We start from the raw sequence: 22164 nt of genomic DNA, 5'->3' as shown, positions 1-22164 counted from the left end.
GCTTTATAGGTTTTGAAGGTTAAAGATACTGGAAATAGCGGAAACTGTATAAAAGCTATTATGTTTAGTGGTCTAATTGTCCAAATTACATCTTTCAATTAATTATTCTTTTTTATGTAAGGTCTTGGTTGAGATGAAAAAGTTAGTGTCACGAGCGGGATTCGAACCCACTGCACAAAAGGCTAAAATAATAAAAGGAACTAGCAAGTTCATTTCAGACTTTGATCAATTTTACTTTATAATTCTTCTTGTAAATATGGATATTATTTCTACCTTCTTTTACGGATTTATTCAAGACGACCATATTATCTTTTTGGTCAGATGTCGATTTCAGGGGGACTTGCCTCCCTACTTTACCCTATGTGATATTAAAATACGACTAATTTGTATTAGTTATTATTCCTGATTAACAAAGATCAAATGGTTGTTGTTAAAATGTCAAAAGGCAGGGTTTGTAAATGATCTGTTTAAAAAATGCCGATTTTTACCTAGTTTGGTGATACTGAATTTTATTCTGACTCTTCTTCTGAGTAAACATCACAAGCTAACAACTATCAGAAAATCAAAGCGTCGAAATAGAACATCGATAAGGATGCATCATGCACCATAATTGAAGTCATCAAACCTCTGGACTTCAACACACTCAAGACAATTCGTTAAATTCACTAGTTTTTCGTGGTCCGCTTGACCAATTAATATCTTTCAATTAATTAAGGTTTTTAGTTGAGATGAAAAATGGCAAAAAGGATGGAAAATTCAAAGGTGGGGTTGAGATGGGAGGTTAGTGTTCGAGTGGATCGAAGTCACGATAGCTCAAGTAGTAGAGTAGCGGCGAATCTAGCTGAAGGTCGTAGGTTCGAATCCCGCTCGTCACACTGACTTTTTATCACAACTAAAAGCCTTAATTAATTGAAACACTCAACACAGTTTGTGTGAATACCGCCTGTTGTTATAATTATTTACACGTATTGTTTGAGTTACGACTTTTACTACAGTCCACAGCATATGAAATGTCCAAGTATTCTACAAAAATCCTATAAATCATAATGAATAAAACTGAAAAGAAGAAAACCTCCCCTTTCAAAGGGGCCACAGAGCCCACAGAGATTCGACAGGGGACATGTTTCATGGAGAAATAAGTGGAGAAAAGTGATCTTTAATTAATAAAAACCGTTTTATTTGGGTGGTTCTGATGGATTTTGTTAATATATTCATGATTTTCAGAAGGTAAAAATACCTCTAAGCGCACTTTCTAAACTTAAAAACACACACTGTTTATGCATAAGGTAAAGGACTCAACACAATAGAGGATACAAAGAATTGCATTATAGAAAAGTAAGACAACATCCGAAAATATATCAAAAAACTTTTAAAATCTTAGTCTAAAAAGAGTTTTGGAGAAGAATAGGGAGGCCAAGCCCTACTGAATGAGGAAAATCCCATACCTAAATAGTGAAGTAGTTGAAAAAGTTGTTTGTTTACAGAATAAAAGCTATTACTACAAAGCTAATTGTATGTTATTTCAAATGCTAGACGACCTAATGAATTCTGCGGATTGGCCCATTTTTGATAATAAAGCTCTGGATTGGATTCTATTTTACCGGAGAAAGTATTCAACAAAATCTGCTTTTAAAAAACCGTGGAAAATCAGTTTTGAAAAATGATTGAAATTTGATCTATTTGTCTATCTTGCGAGGTTTTGCAAGCTGAATTACGTCAGGAACGTCAATAACCTAAGGTGACTTTTCAAGTCTGTCGCCTGGCAATGGCTAAGCAGTTTTCCCCCAGAAAATTGCGTAATTTTAAACCTTTAAATTTTCAATAAATATATGAAGTTTGTTTAAGAGCAATCAAGGTCTCACAGATAAGTCAAATTTTACCTGCAGTCTTAATTGTAATACGGAGAATGCTTAAAGCTTCTAACTCCACCAAGAAAATGACGTGAATTAAGCCCCCGGATCAAGCATTCTAAGCATAGAACGGATAGAACCGAAGCAGCGCGGCCGAAACCCTGAACCCAGGTTGTATTACGCTATCGATCGCTTGCCCAAACCCATCGGTTTAACATTCCGCTTAAATCGACTTACTTAGCAACCCCGAGGTGCTTAGACCGATAGAAATCGACTTCACATTATTACAATGAAATATTACCTATCCGTTGACGGTCTGGGGTTAAAAAGGAAAAATAATTGCAACCTATTCTTAAAGGTAAAACCATTTATTTAATATGGCATTGTTGTGGGTTGTGAAGGAGGTCTTTAAATACTTTGTTTTTTGGTAAATTCACATTGGATTAGACAGGGCGGAAAGGGACATAAAGAAGCATCACAAATTATCTTAAATGAATATCATTAAAGATATGATATTTTCGATTTACAAGCACAAATTGAAGGTGTGAGTACTGATGAAGTCAGCCTTGCAAAGTTCTTTGGCAGGGTTTTATTTGAACTTGGGAAGGAAACAAGAATGTTAAATATTGTAAAAAAGAAGAGGAAAGGAAACTAACTTTGATTTTGATGTTGTGGACAGGTTTCACAAAACCACCGAAGTCCAAGATTCTTTCCTAATGTAAATAATGTCGTGTAGGACTTACCGTATTAGTTGCCGATCCGTATTGCTGGTGTGAATGTGTGTTGAACCTTAGCTGGGTGCCGGTGAAGACCTGGTTGCCCCCGGCCCCGGCTCCGCCCCAGACGGCCGGCCTGTAGCCGCCCCCGCCTCCTTGTCCTGCAGCGATAGCTGCCATCCCGGCCCCCCCGCTCCCGCCCCTACCACCTTTCATTGAGCAACGACCCCCACCGCTACCCTGCAACAAAGAAAATTTCAAAAATTAACCTCATTTTACTATTCGTCGGGCAGAGAAGTTCATAAAAAATGGTTCGTTGGAATTATCCATGGGATGAATTGAGGCAATAAACCTAAAAACGTGGACTTAAGAAAAGATGGAAAGAAATTAACGAACATAACTGGAAAATGGGGTGTAAGGAAAAAAGGAAGGAGAGTATAGCACATAAGCACGGTTTTGTTTTAGCATTGACATTTTTGTGAATAGCACGGCTTAATCGTTTTAAGTTTGTTAAATGAATTTATCAAATAATTTATAACATTTTATTGCCTATTTACCATACATAAGAAACAATGAGATATTCCACAGCGTCATAAAATTTAAAAAAAAAATGAATCGGTTCCTCATTATTTTTAAACAATACATTTGGTAGGATCGGGGATGACCAATGAATGTTCTGAAATAGAGAATATGTACTTAATTATACACAATATTTTCCAAATGATAAATGGAATATCAGAAATATATTGTTGAATAACAGCTGGTCGATCACCTTTACATAATTGATCACAGGGCTTTTCTTCTCTTCATCATTATTCTTTACTGACGGATACCTTAATAATGCCTTTTTTTTACGAGGGTTCGCAACAGCAAAGGTCATATAAACCCTCAGGGTGACGGTGTTTTTGAAAAAAAGCCCATTTGTAAATATATCGGGTTCGAATGCAGGGCTGTGGATCCGAACCCGGGACCTTCACCTTATGGTGATAAGCGCCGTGTCAACGCCTAAACCGTTGCAGCCTCCGACGCCCCCAATAATGCCTTATTACACTTTCATTGATAATTACTCTAAAGATATGAAGTAAGTTTCATCCGTTAATATAAAACAGGCTTTATAATCTTAGCTGTTCAACAAATTTTTAAAGGATAGATTAATTTAGTTTGCATATACAACAGCATTTAAAGGGCGAAGTATAGCCAAGTATAAGCCCCGACTAATCTAGTACGCATACGTTAAAATTATAATTGACAGATTTTAAAAACTCGTTTCCTTTTGACGTAGGAAAACAAATTTCAATTTTTTTCAAGGTGGGCCTGTAGTTTCGGATCATATTGGCCGGCCAATCTTCGATTTTTTTGGTATTTAAAGTGCGTTACGCCCTTTCGGTATATTCAGTGGTCAGCGAGTTTAGGCAGTGATCGGAAACGATCAAACTGGTTGACTTTTTGTTTACAAGATTCAAAAAAGCTGACGAAATATAAGTCACTAATAACAAAATATGAACCACTGAATAAGGCGAAATTAAAATTCTTCTGGGAGATAAAATTAGCGAGAATAGAAGGATCAGAGTGACCAAGTACTGTTTTACAGTTTGTTTGATCGAGACAGCAAAAAATCTGACGAAATACACAGACACTAATAACAAAAATCATGAATCACTGAATAACGCGAAAATAAAATTCTTCTGGAAGATGAAACTAGCAAAAATAGGCGGACCAGAATGATCAAAAATGAACAAGTACTGTTTTACTGCTTGTTTGAACGAGACAGGAAAAAATCTGACGAAATATACTGACACTAATAACAAAAATCATGGATCACGGAATAAGGCGAATTAAAATTCTTCTGGAAGATAAAACTAGCGAGAATAGGCGGACCAGAATGATCAGAAATGAACAAGTACTGTTTTACTGTTTGTTTGAACGAGACTGCAAACAATCTGACGAAATATACTGACACTAATAACAAAAAATATTGGTCACTAAATAAAGCGAAATATCCAAAATCTTCTGGAAGACAAAACGCGAGAATAGGCGGACCAGAATGATTAAAAATGAACAAGTACTGTTTTACTGTTTGTTTGAACGAGACTGCAAAAAATCTGACGAAATATACTGACACTAATAACAAAAAATATGAATCACTAAATAAAACGAAAACAAAAAATATGGATCACTGAACAAGGCGAAATTAAAATTCTTCTGGAAGATAAAACTAGCGAGACTAGGGGGACCAGAATGATCAGAAATGAACAAGTACTGTTTTACTGTTTGTTTGAACGAGACTGCAAAAATCTGACGAAATATACAGACACTAATAACAAAAAATATGGATCACTAAATAAAGAGAAATATTCAAAATCTTCTGGAAGACAAAACGCGAGAATAGGCGGACCAGAATGATCAAAAATGAACAAGTACTGTTAATCTTCTGGAAGATAAATCTAGCGAGAATAGGCGGACTACTGAGAATATAAAAAAAGTTATCAAAAGAGATACTGGATAAGTCATTCGTCTGACTACTAAAAGTACTGTTTTACTGTTGGTTTGAACAAGATTGCAAAAAATCTGACGAAATACAGATATTGGATAAGATGAATTGTAGAAAATCTTCTTGAAGACAAAACTAGCGAGATTCGGCGGACCCGAATGATCGCAAACGACAAAAGTACTGCTTTACTTTTTGTTTTGTTGAGACATATCATTTTGTAAAGATATCCAGAACCCAATGAAATTAAATAAAATCTCTAAGTTTTATGAAGTTTCATATTTGTGACTTTAGGAATGTTCCTACTTCATCAAAAATTAGAGGCTTTTGGATAACTAACCCACATATATTCAACTGACCCATCCAGATAATTGTTCCTTATGAACTCGATGAGCTGTGCTTTGTACATTTAAAAGGCAATATCGCAATGATAAAAAGCGATACTGGATAAGTCCTTCGTGTGACTAATTGAATTACTATAAATGTTAAAAGCGGATTCAATTTATTCTCATTCGTAGCATACTAAACTCAATCGGGCACAACACTGGTGCATTACATTCATCAGCATGAATGTCATGCGGGTAGATTTCTCATTTGGGCCCATAGGGGCGGATACGGACACAGTCTAGTCTACACCTATTTCTTGAATAGACGAATATTAAATTGTCTTATTTCTAGTAAGAAGCGAGATCTGACAAAAAAATATGCTTCCCAGTCGATGAGATTTTCTTAAAATTTACTGCACCTCAGGTCAATTTGGTTATGTTAGTTTTCGCTCTCGTGTAGCTTTGAGAAAGTCGTGGATGATGGATCAGAAAATTCCGAGCAACGTTGAGAAACTCATGGAATCTGTGACAAATCGAGAGGCCGACGCCCTAACCCAGATTTTATATTAACAGAAAATTAATATTAAAACGAAAAGTTAATTAGTATAATTAACCGTTTTATACATTTGACCATTTCCGTCTTGCTTGTTACGAATCGTCCCAGCGTTTTCCCGTTTGTATAAAATAAAGAAATTATTGGTGCGTATTCTAGTTAGGAGGGTAGAAAGTCAGAGTAGCGTGGATGTCCCTAATTAATGCCCATTACCTATCCAGAGAGCGTGTAAGATGCCTCTTCGGGTCAACCAACTTAGAAGTTCCAATGAGAAGACGGCCTACGCGCCCGAGAACGAACAGCGAGAAAAGGCGGACCACAATCCACTGTTCGATAACCGCTTACGACCACGAGTCCGGCCGTCGGCGGGAGTAATCACCAACGTATTTCTCCGATCTAGCGGTATACATTCGACAAACCGTTAACAAAACCTAATTAGTAATGAGGACATTGCGAACAATTAACGGAGCCATAAAGCGGTACGAAAGTACTTTCACGAAGCGGACAAATTTATAGATTGCAATAGCGTGCTTAATCGAGTAGTCGTTGACCCCTATGGTTTATATTTGTATTTCCCTAATAAGGAAGAGGGTCGATAAGAAGACAAGGTAACTAAGGTTTGAAAAAGTACCCACTTGTTGGTACTCGACAATTTCACGGTACGTCAAAACAAAGTACGGATTGCCGATTGGAAAGAAAAGTCGATAACCATGGTTTGACCGAGGGCAACCTGTTTCACCGGTCAAATCAAAGGCAATTTGTATTCATTAGAGTCAAGGTGGTCGGATCTGATTTTTACCCAGGACAACAAGTACATCGCAGCACCATTATTTTGTATGTGTAAAACCTATTTAAAAAATATCAATAAAAATGATACAATCGTCACACCTTTTTAAACAATAAAAATCAAATCCAAGGACTGTTCATCGAGAAAAACAAATCAACCCATTAGACGATAATTAAGAAGGGTAGACAATCGTCTGAATTTTGATGCTTAAAAGAATAATTGGCTTCTTATGAAAATGTTAATAATTCAAGGTTGGCTTTCAATGGAGTAATCTTCACAAAAATCATTATAGCACTTTCATTAGAATATTGATTTCGAATAACAATACTCTTATATACTTTTTTTGGCCTGATAATTTTACAATCAAGTAGGAACATTAATCTGTGGGGCTAGAGAACAGGAGGTTTTCCCCATTCATCATATGGAACGTGATGGATCTATTAAACGTGCTCACCGTAAATTGGACGATTGTGCTTTTGCCTAAGAAACGGCCGGAAGTACGATTTTTTTGCGTTACAGAAGTGAAAACAAGTACCATTCGGAACTTCAAATTCCTCGCGTAGCATGAGGGGAAATGTACACTTTCTGTACTCCAAAGTCGGTCCTGGGGTGGTTAGGGATGGTTAGTTGGTAGTTGGATGGTTAGTTTTTTTTTTTTTTTTTTTTTCAATCCAATGAATATTGGATATCTGTGCTGTGTAGCCCCACTCAGAATGTACAAAAGTAGTAAAAGTAAATCTTTATGCCAAATTAAGCTTTTTTTTCTACAGTCATAACACCCCTTGTAGGGATCGAAATGGAAAACAGCCGGATTATAGGAGAATGCTCGAGCATGGCAGCGAGTTTAAGGAAAAACATTTTAGGTTTTTAAGATATATAAGGATAATGGGTTGTATATAGTGGGGTACTTATTTCATAGGTTAAAGTTTAGATTTAGTTTATGTTAGAATAGGAGTATGCTGGGCGGCGGTGCAGCATATTATTTCAAGGCTCCACCGCTGCTCCGCTAAGTCGGCTCGGGGCGGAATATCGAGTACCCTCCGACCCGGATTCTACACCGAGGATATGCATGTGTGATTGGGTTTGTATATAGGAGTATGTATGTATTTATTGTACGAGTGAGTGTGAGAAGACTAGTTTTAGGGAACTTAAGGGCGCCGAAATGACCAAAGAAGTCGATGACGCCCGACCAAGGTGGGTGACTCCCCCTGATCTATCATTCTATTTTCTATTTCTACAGTCATAACAGGTTTCTGTTGTATAAGTCTTCTGTTGTTCTTGCCGATTACATCGGGACTCTTACGTCAATCTGCCGTTTATGTGTAGTAGACCAAAGTACATAAGTTGTTTTCTCCTTGTTGTTGATGTTAAGTGGAAGAAAAAAGCTCCAAGTGTTGGATGTTGGAGGTGCCTAGGGTAGGGTGTGAGCCAGAAGACAAAATTGCTCTATAGTTTGCGAAAGTAATGATGGTACGTTAACAGTAAAAATGGTAAACAGTGTGGGACTCCCTCCTTGTGGAAAGCCGGGTTGTTTTGGTATTACAAATTGCGAATATTCTTTACCACACCTCACTCGGAAGCTGCGGTCAGTTAAATAGGATTCAAGGTAGTAAGGTTCAGTTTGTAGAGGATCCATGGATGTCACACTTATCGAATGCATCGCCGACCGTGAAAACACTTAGCCAATAATCGTAGCTTTGCTAAAGGATCATGTTTGAATTTAGAATGGGTGTTAAACGTTTCCAAAGGAGTCTTTCGAGGATTTCAGACTCCAATGGAAGGAAGGTATGAAAAACTAACTAAAGGATTGTGTGGTCAATGAGAATCACACGGAATAAAGAACTATGTTAGGTTTTTTCTAGTCATAACTGATTTCTGTCGTATCTTCGTAGTTGTCTTCTGTTATGCTATTGTCTCTTATATCATATGTTGGGATTCCACGTCTGTCTAGATATAGTCCTAAGTACCTAATCTCAGTCGGTGTCAGTAGCACCTTGTTGTTTATGAACTGTGAAGAATTTGGTTTTGTTTTTCTCTTGCTGGGTGCAGTACAATTTGTACACTCTTCTTTCATAACCAGTCGGTGTTCTAAGGAACTTCCAAATGTTGTAGCTAGCTTGGATAGGAATCAACAAAATGATCTTAAATTGTATTAAGTTTTAATCAAGTACACTATTTGTTATGACCGTTTGCGTATTAAATAATTTATTCGAAGCCTGTTCAGGATGAAGATGCTGGTTAATGAATGCGTATATTCCAAATGATAGAAGTAAGTCTTGTACAAAGGTAGTTGGTTTTTCTACAGACGTGACAGATGTCAATACCGAATCCGACCACTACGTTGTACTGCTGAGGCGTTTAGCATGCTCGTTCTTTTCAAACTCTTCAAGCACCATCACACCCGCGCCACGCCGAAACTGCCTAAGCCACATCCGCATCCCTAGCCTTAAATCTTAAGTACGTAAGTTTCAGTTGACAACAGCAACACCTTAATGGTCAAATGTAGGACAGAGTTTTATTCAATGTAAATATGCGGTGTCTGTGTTTTCTTGGATGTTGTAGCTTGAACAAGATTCAAGCTAGGAGGGACAAATTATCGTAAAAATGCTATGACGGTGTTATGGCATGCTAACAACATACTTTTTAATCAAAGGACTTAATGAGTTATGACGAAAATGTCGTTTCCATTGTCGATAACACTAATCTAACATGCCAGTTTCACGTTTGTATATTATTTCTCGGTCGTTGACTTAGTTGCCGACATTAAATTGCGATATTTTTTCATACGGGATAAAATGTTTCAAGCAGCAATTTCAGTTTAGCCTTCAATTATAAGTTAAACATATATAAGCATCATGATACGTTTTTGATTATGATTTAATATCGTTTCGATCAGCCCAGTTCCTTTTTTCTTAATTTCGATTAAAAACATGTAAAAATTTGAAATAAAAGTTTTTAGTAGGTACAGTTTCCAATAATTCACGGACTGTCTTCATGATGACTAAATTGCAAGGTTCCAAACATTTGTCAAATCATGTTGTAGTACATTTCTTAATAAAATGGCAATCATGACTAAAGTTTTTTTTAAAAATAGTTCGCTAGGAATGAAAAAGCCCTCATCAAACTCAACATACCAGGGTAAAGAAAATCGATTGAGCCCCCACCCATTGAAGGTTTCATGCCGATTTTTACGAGTTCTCGAGAACCAGATGCCCTTGGGCATCAACACTCTCTTGGTATTCTTTTTCTCATTCCCGCTGCCATTGAAACGAGCGGGCATGGCCGACATCTCGCCGAGGGGGATTCAGTATGGAAAGAAAAGTACGATGCACTCAATACTAAGTATCGAAATGGCAAAACAAAAACAAAAAAGGGGCTACCTAATAAGCAACGCTGGTGATATTGAAAGTTTAAAACTCTGTATATTGTTCATGTTAGGCCCATGCCCGGTGAGTGTTTCCATTAAATGCGGCGTGATCCTCGAAAGGTCAATCCGTCCATGTCCTCATCAGCTGGAAAAAAATTTCTTGTTTCGTCCTCTTTTGTTGAACTACTCTATTCTACTTCCCAGTGTTTGTACGGAAGATAATCTGAAAGTTGCGTTACTTTTGGGCATTTAACCCTTTTTTGTGATGAGTGCTAAAATCATTAGATCATCCACTGTTGAGGAAGAATCACTTGAACAGATACTGCAATTGCTCTCTCCTTCACTTTCTCCCTCTCTCACACTCTCTCTTTCTCTCTCTCTCCCTCCCCTCCCCATCTCTAGATAGATAAATAGATATGTTTATAATATCGACTACTGTCCACACCATATAATTTATTACTACTACTACTAGATCACTATATTATTTATTAAAAGCAGAAATTTTAAAAATCGAAGAAAGAAGAGCACTAATACTCTAGATGTTCTTAATTTTTTAATTTATTAAAAAGACAAAAAACATCATATCTGATACATAACTTTAAATTGTATAAGTCTATCCATGACAAAAATACTAGATAGATACTAAATTGCCTAAAATTAGAACTGCTATCTACAATGCATCTTTTCTAGTAAAAGCAATCAATAATTATAATGAAAACAAGCTGAACAATTTACTATTTCTACCAAACGTAAAAACGAAATCTAATATATTAAAAGGATCTAATATATGTAATATTAAAAGAGAAATTATTGACAAAATATAATAATAGATAAAAATGTAAATACAATATCCTTTTATATTGTAATAATAGTATAATACATATCTTATGATTCTTCCTTCTTGAAGGTGGGATAATAGGTCATCTCAAAAAACCACAACCAGTTTTTATCCACAACGTTTCGGATTTATTTTAATCTTTCCTCAGGTGAGTTAACGCAATGGTTAAAAAAGTCATTAATATTTTATAACAATTTATTTTAAAAAAGAACCAGTGTGGTACTTATTCAGACTAGAAACAAACGTTTTAATATTTTGAACCTGACTTTTTTAACCATTGCGTTAACTCACCTGAGGAAGGATTAAAATAAATCCGAAACATTGTTTGATAAAAACTGGTTGTGGTTTTTTTGAGATGTCCTATTATCCCACCTTCAAGAAGGAAGAATCATAAGATTAACTGTTGAGGTCAAAATATATGAAAACATCGTTATACTAATGATATACTAAATCGTTGGAATTTTCGAACGTGGGTAGATAAAAATCCGAAATTCTCGTACTCTTGTCATCATGAGGNATAAATTACACACTATTGTGTTAAGATTCTTTAGTACTAAATTAGTTATTTATTAATTATTAACATTATTATATATTAATTATTCTTTTTATATAAGGTCTTGGTTGAGATAAAAAAGTCAGTGATACGAGCGGGATTCGAACTTCATAAGTCGCTGAGAATCGAATCCTGATTAGACATTTGAAAATGGCAAAAAGGGGGAAAATTCGAACGGTTGTAGGTTGAGATGGGGAGTTGGTGTCCCAGTGGTCAAGTCACGATAGCTCAAGTGGTTAGAGCGGAGTATTTAGGCGAAGGCCGTGGGTTCGAATCCCGCTCGTGACACTGACTTTTCATCTCAACCAAGACCTTACATAAAAAGAACAATTAATTGAAAGAAGTAACTTGGTCAATTGACCGCTAAAACATACATGGATTAATATTTAATAAGTAAAAAGAAGTAACACTTCACTAACTGCCCCGTGGCCACTTCATAAATCGCTGAGAATCAAATCTTGATTACACGACATTTGAAAATGGCAAAAAAAAAGGGAAAATTCGAACGGTTGTATATTGTGAAAAAATGAAAATTATAATTACCATAAACTGTTATAATTGGCTGTTAAAGCTGAATAAAATTTAAACTAATAAAATTAAATGTTAACATTAAGTTTCCTACTTCGGTAAGGGAGGACCTTCATGTTAATAAACAATTAATTTATTCGTCTCTCTCTCTTTCTCTCTCTTCTGTGAGTTATTTCTTCCGACTTATTGTTGAAATCGATGTAGAACCTTAGGTCTAGGGTAGAAAATCGTGTCTAAACCGGGTCTCACAATTTTCAGATGTCATCGCATGGGTTCATGGAGAACGGTTTAAGCATTTAATTAGTCGAAATCCCAGACTGGGTATACCGTTTGGCCGTTTGCTTACGCGAGCGAGACCGATTTTAATTGAATTAATTACACTTTTCGGTTTTGCTAAGTGCACCGCGGATTATCAGGACAGTGAACTCGGGCGATGGCTTTCCCTGAGCGAAGAGTGGCGATGGACAGATCCCACTGAAATATCGACGGATTTCAAAACCATAAGTGAACGCTGAATTTCTTTAGCATAACAAATTTCAAGTTAAATTTAATATGCTTATTTAAAAATAATAAGAAAAATGCTATTTAAAAAAAAAAGGTGAGCTGTTAAATGGCAAGGGTGCAAAAATAGCGCGAGAAAACGTTTTTCTAATATCGAGATCCAGTTGAATAGTTCTATATTGCCGGGCTTTCGAAGAATACAGGGCTTGTTAATTTCCGCGAGGAGTTTGCGTTAATGGGCTAGGGTTAAAAGTCATAAAACATCCAGTAACGAGTAGATATAAGGTTCGGCAACCTTTTTTTTTTTACTTCCAACTCCCATTTTTATGGTGGCCGTTCCGGGTTTCTGGTCCATTTTCTATGTTACGATAACAAATGCTGGGGGGTTGGAAGTCGTCCAACGCGTCGGGTGAGTAAACGAGACTTGTCAGCGGCGGAAAACCAGCTTTGAACAAAATAATTTTTTTCAGTTGATTAGCAAAAAAAAAAAAAAATTACCAAGGGGAAAAGGTTCAAAGTTAAAACGGTGAAAAACTGCCTAGGACGTTTTGAACCCTGCTGTTACAGTTTCCTCTCTATCTTTAAAAAGTTTCAAATGACTTTCCACTTCCCCAGATAATTTATATGACAAGGGCATCGATACGTCCATTACAGGAAGTTGTAGGGCTTCCATCCTCCCGGGCCTTCCGCCTGACACTTCTTGCATTTCATGCCGTTATTAAATAAGCCTGGTCACAAATTAAAAGTATTGTACATTATCATAATAAAAGGTGTCGTAATTTACAAAATATATCGGGTCCGATGTCGAAAAGTACTAATAAACTGCTAATTTTCAGGAAATAAAAATTAAACGTGTAAAACATTAATAAAGAATACTAAGGGAAGATTATAAAAACATATTTACCATCAGTGACATATCACAACACATCTTTTACTTTTAGATTTCAGCTAATAGAAATAGCAAATAGAAAGCCAAAAGTGTAAATGCAACCAGAATAGAGAATACAGCCCAAATTTTACTTACTACTACTTACAGGTTTTAGCTAATATGAGTAAGAAATAAAAAAGACAAAAGCGTAAAGACAAAACAAACAAAAATAATACAGCAAACATTTTTAATTTTGGCCTTTACCTACGAGCAAATCAAATAAAAAAATCAAAAGTGTAAAGGCTGTTAGAACAAATAATTCAGCCCAACTTTCTATAGCAAAACCAAAAAAAAAATGTAGTCTTAGAAAAGCAAGTGGTTACTACATTTATGTTTACTTTTTGGTTAATAGTCAAACTAAACAAAAAAAGGCTAAATAGCAAAGGTAATAAGGAAAAAGAATACACCCCAATTTACGTTTAGTTTTTACTTAATAGCAAAACCAAATAGAAAGACAAAAATGTAAAGGCAACCAGAAAAAAGAATACAGCCCAAAGTTTATTTATAGTTTTAGCCCGCTTATGAAATAAAAAACACAAAAGTGTAGAGACTGGTAGAAAAAATAATTCAACCCAACTTTCAATAGCAAAAAAGGCGTGCATTTGAAGGGTTGTCTTAAAAAGAAAGTGGTTACTACATTTATGTTTACTTTTTGGTTAATAGTCAACTAAACAAAAAAGGCTAAAGGGCAAAGGTATTAAGAAAAAAGAATATACCCCAAATTTTACGTTTAGTTTTGGCTTAGTAGCAAAACCAAACCAAAAAAAGGCAAAAGTCTAAAGGTTGTCAGACAGAAGATCTTTAATTGATATACGTGCCTGATAGGAAAACCAAATAAAAAAGACAAAAGAGTAAAGATTGTATGAAAAAAGATAAAAGTGCAAAGGTCATCGGAAAAATACTACAGCACAGTTTTCCTTTTACGATTTAGCCAATAGTTGCAACCAACCAAAAAACCCTGAACTGTAAAAGTTGTCAGAAAAATGATATAACGCAATTTTACGTTTAAAGGTTAGGTAAAAAGAAAACTAAACAAAAATACAAATGTGTAAGGGTTGTCAAAAAAAAAAGTACAACCCAACTTTTGCTTTTTACTTAATAGCGAAATAATTAAATTTAAAAAAAACAAACACGTCTGAAGGTTGTAAGAAGGAAGATCTTTAATGGATATACAGTTTTGATAATACATTTAACTCCACTACTTTTTTAATTTGGGCTTGTTTTCTTTTAATTAATATTTTCTGCAATTTACAGGAATTTGCTTCCAAATGAATCATGGGCATAAATAGAATTACCAACCAAATCGATAACATTAGAGAGGAGTTGACCCTAATCTAATCACCACTCCATTGTTTTTTTTTTTATTACGTTTTTTGTTTTAATTCAAACACGCCAATTAAAAAGAAAAAAAAGGGTTATTGAAAAGGACGAGTGAAGAAATGAAAATTTTTTTTAAAGCCATAAACCGTACCGAAGGCATTGGCTGTATGCAAGAAAATGCTACGGGGGTTTTCCAAACCAAGAAGGAAAATCAATACAAAATTCTTACCCAATATTTAACACGATAAAACACGGGGTTTAAAAATAGACTTGAGATAAAAATAGATACTTTTGGTCAAAGTGCGGTCAAATATTGAATAGTTTCATGATTAATATTGGAATTGGAATGACGTTGTGGATGACGCGTTGATATAACGATATAGGATATATTTTCTTTATAAAAACATGGATTTCGAAGCATAATAAACATGTATTGAGTACATTTTAAACGTTGACCCCCATGGAGTACTGAATATATTTCCTATGTCCGTATATTTTCGCTATTTGGCCATCTTTCACACTTCGACCACTAACGATTTTTTAAGTATCTGACAGCAAGTTAAGAGTGCATAAAACAATTTTTAATACTATTTTGTACAAATTGTTTTTCTTTGTAGGATTCTTCTTATTAGAAACTGGTTTTTGTTTATCTAATTTCATCCTGTTTATTCTACAAATTAAAATTACTAACGAAACTATAACGATAATCACGGTTGATTAGGAATGATAGGTAGCCAAAAAGATGTCACGAGGGCAAGGAAATACAATGTGTAAAATAAAATTATTGTTTTCGACATTAATATAAAGGACTTTGGCACCATACCTGAGCCAACATTCTATAATAGTACCAAGGAAGTGCATTGCCATCCAACAGGCCAGTTGAAAATTGCATTTTTGAAAAACAAATCTTCCTCCATAAATGTCATTCCTTCGAGTAAAACAAACTCAAAATTGAGCAGTGTTATTAGCTAAGTGAATTACAATTTAAATATCGGCCTGTTGTACATTTAATGGCCACCTTGGCCGAAAGTTCGCTTGGCAATCAACCAATAAAAAACAGCTTATTGTTTTGGTTCTTGGCTTGATTTTGTTAACGTAGGTTGGAAAACGGCCAAAGGAAGTATTATTTAAATTATGAAATAGAAACGTGAATTCGGTCTCACCCCGACCGAGCTTTTTTGAACCTAGAATTGCGAAATTCATATTTCAACCCTTTAGTCTGTCAGCCAACGTTGCCAGTTAAGTCCTAACTAAGTTGACATCGATATAAAGTAAATTTTTCACCCCTATTTTTTTCTTTTTTTTTTAATTAAACCATTCTCAAGCTAATGGAATTTTAAATAAGTACAACACAAATGTTGTTTTAATTAATAGCTAAATAAAAAGGCGTGAGTGCAGAGTTGTCTTAGAAAAAGATATAATAAAATTTAAAGAAAAAAAAAAGGCAAACGTGTAAAGGGTTGTCAGAGAGAAAAAAAGAAATCTACTTTTAAGTTTAGCTTTCATTCAAGAGTCAAACCAAACAAAAAGGTGCGCAAAGGGTTTGTTAGAAAAAGATACAATAAAATTTAAAGAAAAAAAGGCAAACGTGTAAAGGGTTGAGAGAGAGAGAGAGAGAGAGAGAGAGAGAGAGAGAGAGAAAAAGAAATCTACTTTTAAGTTTAGCTTTCATTTAAGAGCCAAATTAAACAAAAAAAGGTGTGAGATAAAAGGGTTGGCTTAAAAAAAGATACAATAAAATTTAAAGAAAAAAAGGCAAACGTGTAAAGGGTTGACAGAGAGAAAAAAATAAATCTACTTTTAAGTTTAGTTTCATTTAAGGGCCAAATCAAACAAAAAAAGGTGTGAGATAAAAGGGTTGGCTTAAAAAAAGATACCATAAAATTTAAAGAAAAAAAGGCAAAGTTTAAAGGATAAGGATCAGAAAAAGAATGAAAACTACTTTTAAACTTAGTTTTAGTTAATAGGCAAACCAAAAAAAAGAAAAAAGGCGTGAGTGTAAAGTTTGTCAAAAAAAAAAAAAAATACAGCACAACTTTAAACGACAAAGTCAATTTGTCAAAAGAAAAAACTTTAAAGGATCAGAAAAAGAAAGAAAACTACTTTTAAATTTAGCTTTCATTTAAAAGCCAAACCATACAAAAAAGGCGTGAGAGTAAAGGTTGGGGAAAAAAAGATACATCACAACTTTAAACGACAAAGTCAATTTGTCAAAAGAAAAAAGTTTACAGGATCAGAAAAAGAAAGAAAACTACTTTTAATTTTAGTTTTGAGTTAATAGGCAAACCAAAAAAAGAAAAAAAGGCGTGAGTGTAAAGGTTAAAAAAAATACAGCACAACTGTATACCGGAAATACAAAAGTGAAAAGGATTGTCAGAAATAAAGCAAGAAAACAATTTTTTTTTGTATTTAGGTTTCAGTTAATAGTCAAGCCAAACAAACAATACCAAAAAACAAAGTTCCAATGATGACAGGACAAATATACATTCAATAAAAAAGCCAAAAATATAAAGGCAGTTAGAAAAAAGAATTCAGCCCAACTTTCACATTGTTTTACTCAACAGAAAAACCAAACAAAAAAGTGGTGAGTGTAAAGGGTTGACTTAGAAAAAGGTACAACATAACATTAAACAAAAAAGACAAAACTGTAAAGGGTTTTCTTAGAAAAATATACAAACAATTTTATATAAAAATAGACAAACTTGTAAAGGGTTGTCAGAGAAAAAAGAAAACTGCCAAACCAAACAAAAAATGCTAAAAAGAAAAAGTTGCACTGATGTCAGAACAAAAATAGACAATTTTTATGTTTAGTTAATAAGAAAACAAATAAGAGACAAGTGTGGCTTATATGAAATATCAGAATGTATGTCAATATGGCAGGATTTATTGGTGTAAAACTTTATACCTGTCTTTAATTGGGATATCCTGTCAGAATTCGTTGATTACAATCATTGGTGGAAGGTAAATATTTGTATATTCTATAAATTTGACCCTTTCCTCTATTCATTGCCAAAGCCTTGGTAGTGGCAATGTTTGCTTTAGTTCGTATTAAAACAATTTGAAAAGTTGATCAAAGTTTGAACTACTATTTGCTGATGTGCAAATGTAGAAAAGGAATATACATATCTAACCTGTGCTAAAGCTGAAAAACCGGATCCTGTACAGACTGTAAATGAGCTGAAAATCGTAATTACCTAAATGTTCACAGTTTTTTTGCCGATCGTGGAAAGATGGCCCGTGGGAAGAAAAAGAGGAAAATCTTCGGCAAGGAAGAGTAAATGGAGGCCGGGGTGTTGAGCCGGTATTTTTAGAAACGGACTCCGCGGGAATGCAGGTGGGCCCGTTAGCTGGAATTCCGACGATGCTTCAAAACAAATCGCTTTGGCCGGGACTGTCGGTTTTTCTGCCCAGGGCCCCCTGGAACTGGAAAATTCGGCCCGCTTCTGCCGGGAAAAACAAGCGGTGGCGCATAATTCAATTTTATTGCACGAGCTTGTCGCAGCCCCGGCGGGATAAAATATGAGGAGGGTTCCTTCGTTACTTTTTCATGCGAGCCACTTCACAGTTTCCGCAATGTTATCGTGACCTTATTGATCTTATAAAACAACCGCCTCCTCTGGCAAACTAACTTTTCCCAATCTACTTTTACCCTTGCCAACGCTGTTAGCGAAAGAACGTTTACCTTTGCATACAAGCCGTCAAACCTTTAGCATATACTCTCCATCAATTTGTCCTAGACATGATGAGTATTACGAAACAAATAGGTTTACTGCGTTACTATCTTGTGACCTGCTGTAACCTGCACGATCAAACCACGGGCTTCACCGTCTACCTTTTTGTTTCATAATGGCATGATTGTTAGAAAGTTTATAGCCTACAGTTTCGCTCTTACATTGTCTTACGATTTCTTCCTAGACCAAATCTTTAACCAAGCTACAGATATAAAAATAATCAACTCTGTCCAATACACCGATGACAACGTGACAGAAAGCAAACCTATTCCACCATATTGATGGTCTTCACCATGAATTGGGTAGATGAGAAACAAATTCAGATTTGTTTTGAGGTGGGTAAAGCTTAATGTACCACGTCCGTCAAGTTGGGATATTGTGCTCCATGCATGGATTGAAGCTCACTTTCTAGCTTTTCAGACTCTAAAGCCTTGATCTTCCGATATATTTGGTGGTTTGGCGGATAAAAATGTCTTAAACCAAATGAGGTCATGAACGTGACTGTGAAAGGTTTAAATTCTTCACTTAGACATGTAGATCCACTGAATATTCCGAAACCCAGCGATAACTTTCTACACAATCCCCTGGGTCTATAGGTTAGTCAGATACACTCTTCAATTCTTTTACGACTTACACTTACACAGAAAATTTAACAAAACTATCGATGTAGGAATAAAAATCAATCAATACTGTCAAAATTTTGCGGAGTCAGAACGCAGGCCTAAAGATCCACCATTCCGAATGGTCATCACTCACCATGACATCGAACGCGTTTCCTCTATTGAACACCGCTGGACCTCGAACTTGACATAGTGCGCAGGTTTAAATTTGAGATTTGTTTTGGGTAGCTAAAGAGCCATACGCATCCCGTCCGTACACTGTATTATAGGTGTCCCTGTGGTGTTACTGTGCCTCTCCTCGTATGGATTATAGGTTACTTTCTAGCTTGAAGCTTTTCATCTTCTAAGGTCATAATGGTCCTTCAATTTCGCCAATTATACGGTGCAGAACGCCGACCTAAGGATTCAATATTTGATGGCCTTCAGTCACCTTGACCATGCCACTGAACACTTCTCGGACTGGATAGTTGAGAACCTATTTCTACCTAAACTCTTTAACTTTGTGATGAGGACCTACTGTACACTCTGAAACACCGAGCCGACGAAGGTCATCACAAGAGCTTCTATCAGCCAAAAAACTGCAGGAATACTGGATACCTCCGTTACTCCCTAAGAGAAGATAAGTACCGGATTGAGGTAGGCGTTCTAAATGGGAAAATAAAACTCGAATGGAACATAAGAACATAACATAAGATAAGAATTGGCATCGAAGAAAGGAAGAGCTAAGAATTACCTAGCTGAGGACCGTTTGACAACTGACCGTGATAATTAAGTAAATTAAGCTTCATCTAACTAATTTTAACGACACCCGATAAAGGACAGCAATCCACCATGATGAAGGTAAACTAGACGGGACAAGGAGTAATTAATTGCGAAGCAATGTTGTTAAAAGTTCATCCTTCACGTCATTCGGCTATCTTAAACAATACCATATAAGTCGGTTTAAAAGGCCTGTACTTTGAATTTAAATTGCACTAGATTAATCAAATTAGCATTAAATATGCGCGGTTTAGGGCGATGCGGGTCTCCAATAAAAGAGACCTTCACTTTTCGGTCTTTGAGGTGTCAACAACCGAAGGTCATCTGAAGATGAGGATTAAGTTTCCCTCTTGCTTTTCTCCCTTCCACTGGAAGAATGGATCGAGCCGGCCGGGCATAATAGGGCGTGTGTGCGTGTGTTTGTGTGCGAGAGTACATCAACCCTGGAGGTTGTTATTCACTGGTACCCCCTCCTGGCCGTCCGTCCCACCACCGTAGTGCCAACCGCACAGCTCCCACTGTAATAATGGCCTAATAATCTTACGAGTACGACCGGTCGCCGGTTACAATGGAATAGCTCTGGATAGTCGTCACCTCCCTCCAACTTATTTACATAAGGCCGCGGCCGCTTCCAGCCCCGATCTGATTCACCTCCCTGATTCATCATCCATCGGCTATGCATAACTGGTTCTCCTCTTATCACGCCGCCGAGCCAGTTCAATTAGTCCATTTCCTTCTTTTAAATCTGGCCCCGGGTGATTCAATAACCTCCTTGGCGAAAATGAACTTACCTGTGCTTCCTCACTCGGGCGCACTTTGCCTTTGGGCATGGAGAAAGAGACAAATTCCTTGCAAATCAAATATGTACACAGAATTTATTCGGTTTTTAGTCTATTTTCTTTAGAACAGACAACTTATTGAGAGAGAGCGAGTAAAAAAGAGAGTGTATGAGAGAGAGGAGAAGAAAAATCAGGGAGGAAGATAAATACATGGGATGGCGAGGAGAAATGAGAGATGACAGACATGGAGAGGGAGAGGGGGAAGTGAGAATGAGAGACAGGAATGAAAAATAGAAGAGACACACAGTTTCTAATTTTATGAAATTATATATAACCAATTTTTTCCCTATATTTAAAAGTTGCTTAAATTAAATTTAACATTCCTGAAGTTTAACATTCTTTTCTTAGTTATACATTTCAAAATACATGTTTTTAACATGATGACTGTGATGTTAATGAGGTCCTTAACCTACAGGGAAAATCGGCCTCTTTTCCGTATGATCATCTTCATAACCCGTTGTGAAAATTTTAATAAATTTTGTGTTTTTGTCCCCCTTCGCCAAATGACCGTTGATTACATTTATAATTATTTTACCAATTCCGTACCCGTATTTTACCGGACAATGGAAGGCGAAACTTAAGATAAAAAAAGAAACACATTCAATACATAAGTAAGACATGAGTATTTATGTTTGTAAGTTCAAGAAAAGTTTTAAAAAATTAAGCCCGCGGTAGAAGCACCAAGACGAATCGCTTTTGACGAGACACTGTACGAAAAAACATATTAAATAATTTTTATTTAGAAATCGTGAGATGCGGTCTGGTGTGATGTAGGTTTCAGAAAATCATTTTTTTTACCGTGCCAACGTTTCGATCTTTATTGAGATCATCTTCAGGACTCAATAAAGATCGAAACGTTGGCACGATAAAGAAAATGTTTTTCTGAAACCTACCTGACACCAGAACGCATCTCACGATTTTTAAATAAATATCGATTAACGGTCACTAATCACCACACATATTAAATAATTAATAAAATATTTTTATTTATCAATGATTCAATAATATTTTATAATTTAGATTTACGCCTAAAAATATACAGAACATTACAAATCGTGAATAGATTTTTGTCATATCAGTGATGGGTTGCATGTGATCATTCCTCCAAACGCCATACTTGCACTTTTCAAGAAACTATTTAGGTCACTTCCGGTGTTCGTAATTTTATTTTGCCCACACTAAAATGCCCGAAGAGGATTGAATTTGAAGAAAATTTCGGGGTTTTTTTATTTATAATTTTAGTTAGTCTCACACTTCAGGCAAATCTAAAGACTACATAAGCCATGATAATCTTAGCTCCGCAAGAAATACGAACAAGAATATTAACATTCCTTCCCCTATCTTTCTTATCGAAATAGATATCGTATTTTTTATTGGTACTTAATATTTTGTGTTGAACTTTATCAATAAATGAATGTTTTTAAAGGAACATAACATTATTGAAAAAATAATATGCCATA

The 22164-nt window shown here is 35.7% G+C and overlaps 1 protein-coding gene across 8 annotated transcripts in view; it reads right to left on the bottom strand.

The window, feature by feature from the left end:
- Positions 1-22164, bottom strand: part of LOC106662146 (protein alan shepard) — a 189673-nt gene that overhangs the window by 66396 nt on the left and 101113 nt on the right. For all 8 annotated transcript variants that reach the window (XM_014385969.1, XM_014385972.1, XM_014385977.1 and 5 more), the window contains one exon: positions 2594-2806. In XM_014385969.1, coding sequence (XP_014241455.1) covers positions 2594-2806 — 213 coding nt within the window. The remainder of the gene's footprint in view (positions 1-2593; positions 2807-22164) is intronic.

The sequence above is a fragment of the Cimex lectularius genome, unplaced genomic scaffold, assembly GCF_000648675.2.
Source record: "Cimex lectularius strain Harlan isolate CLEC.00 unplaced genomic scaffold, Clec_2.1 scaffold3, whole genome shotgun sequence".
NCBI classification, from domain to species: domain Eukaryota; kingdom Metazoa; phylum Arthropoda; class Insecta; order Hemiptera; family Cimicidae; genus Cimex; species Cimex lectularius.
The sequence above is the reverse complement of the archived record's forward strand: the minus strand, read 5'-3'. Positions and strand labels throughout refer to the sequence as shown.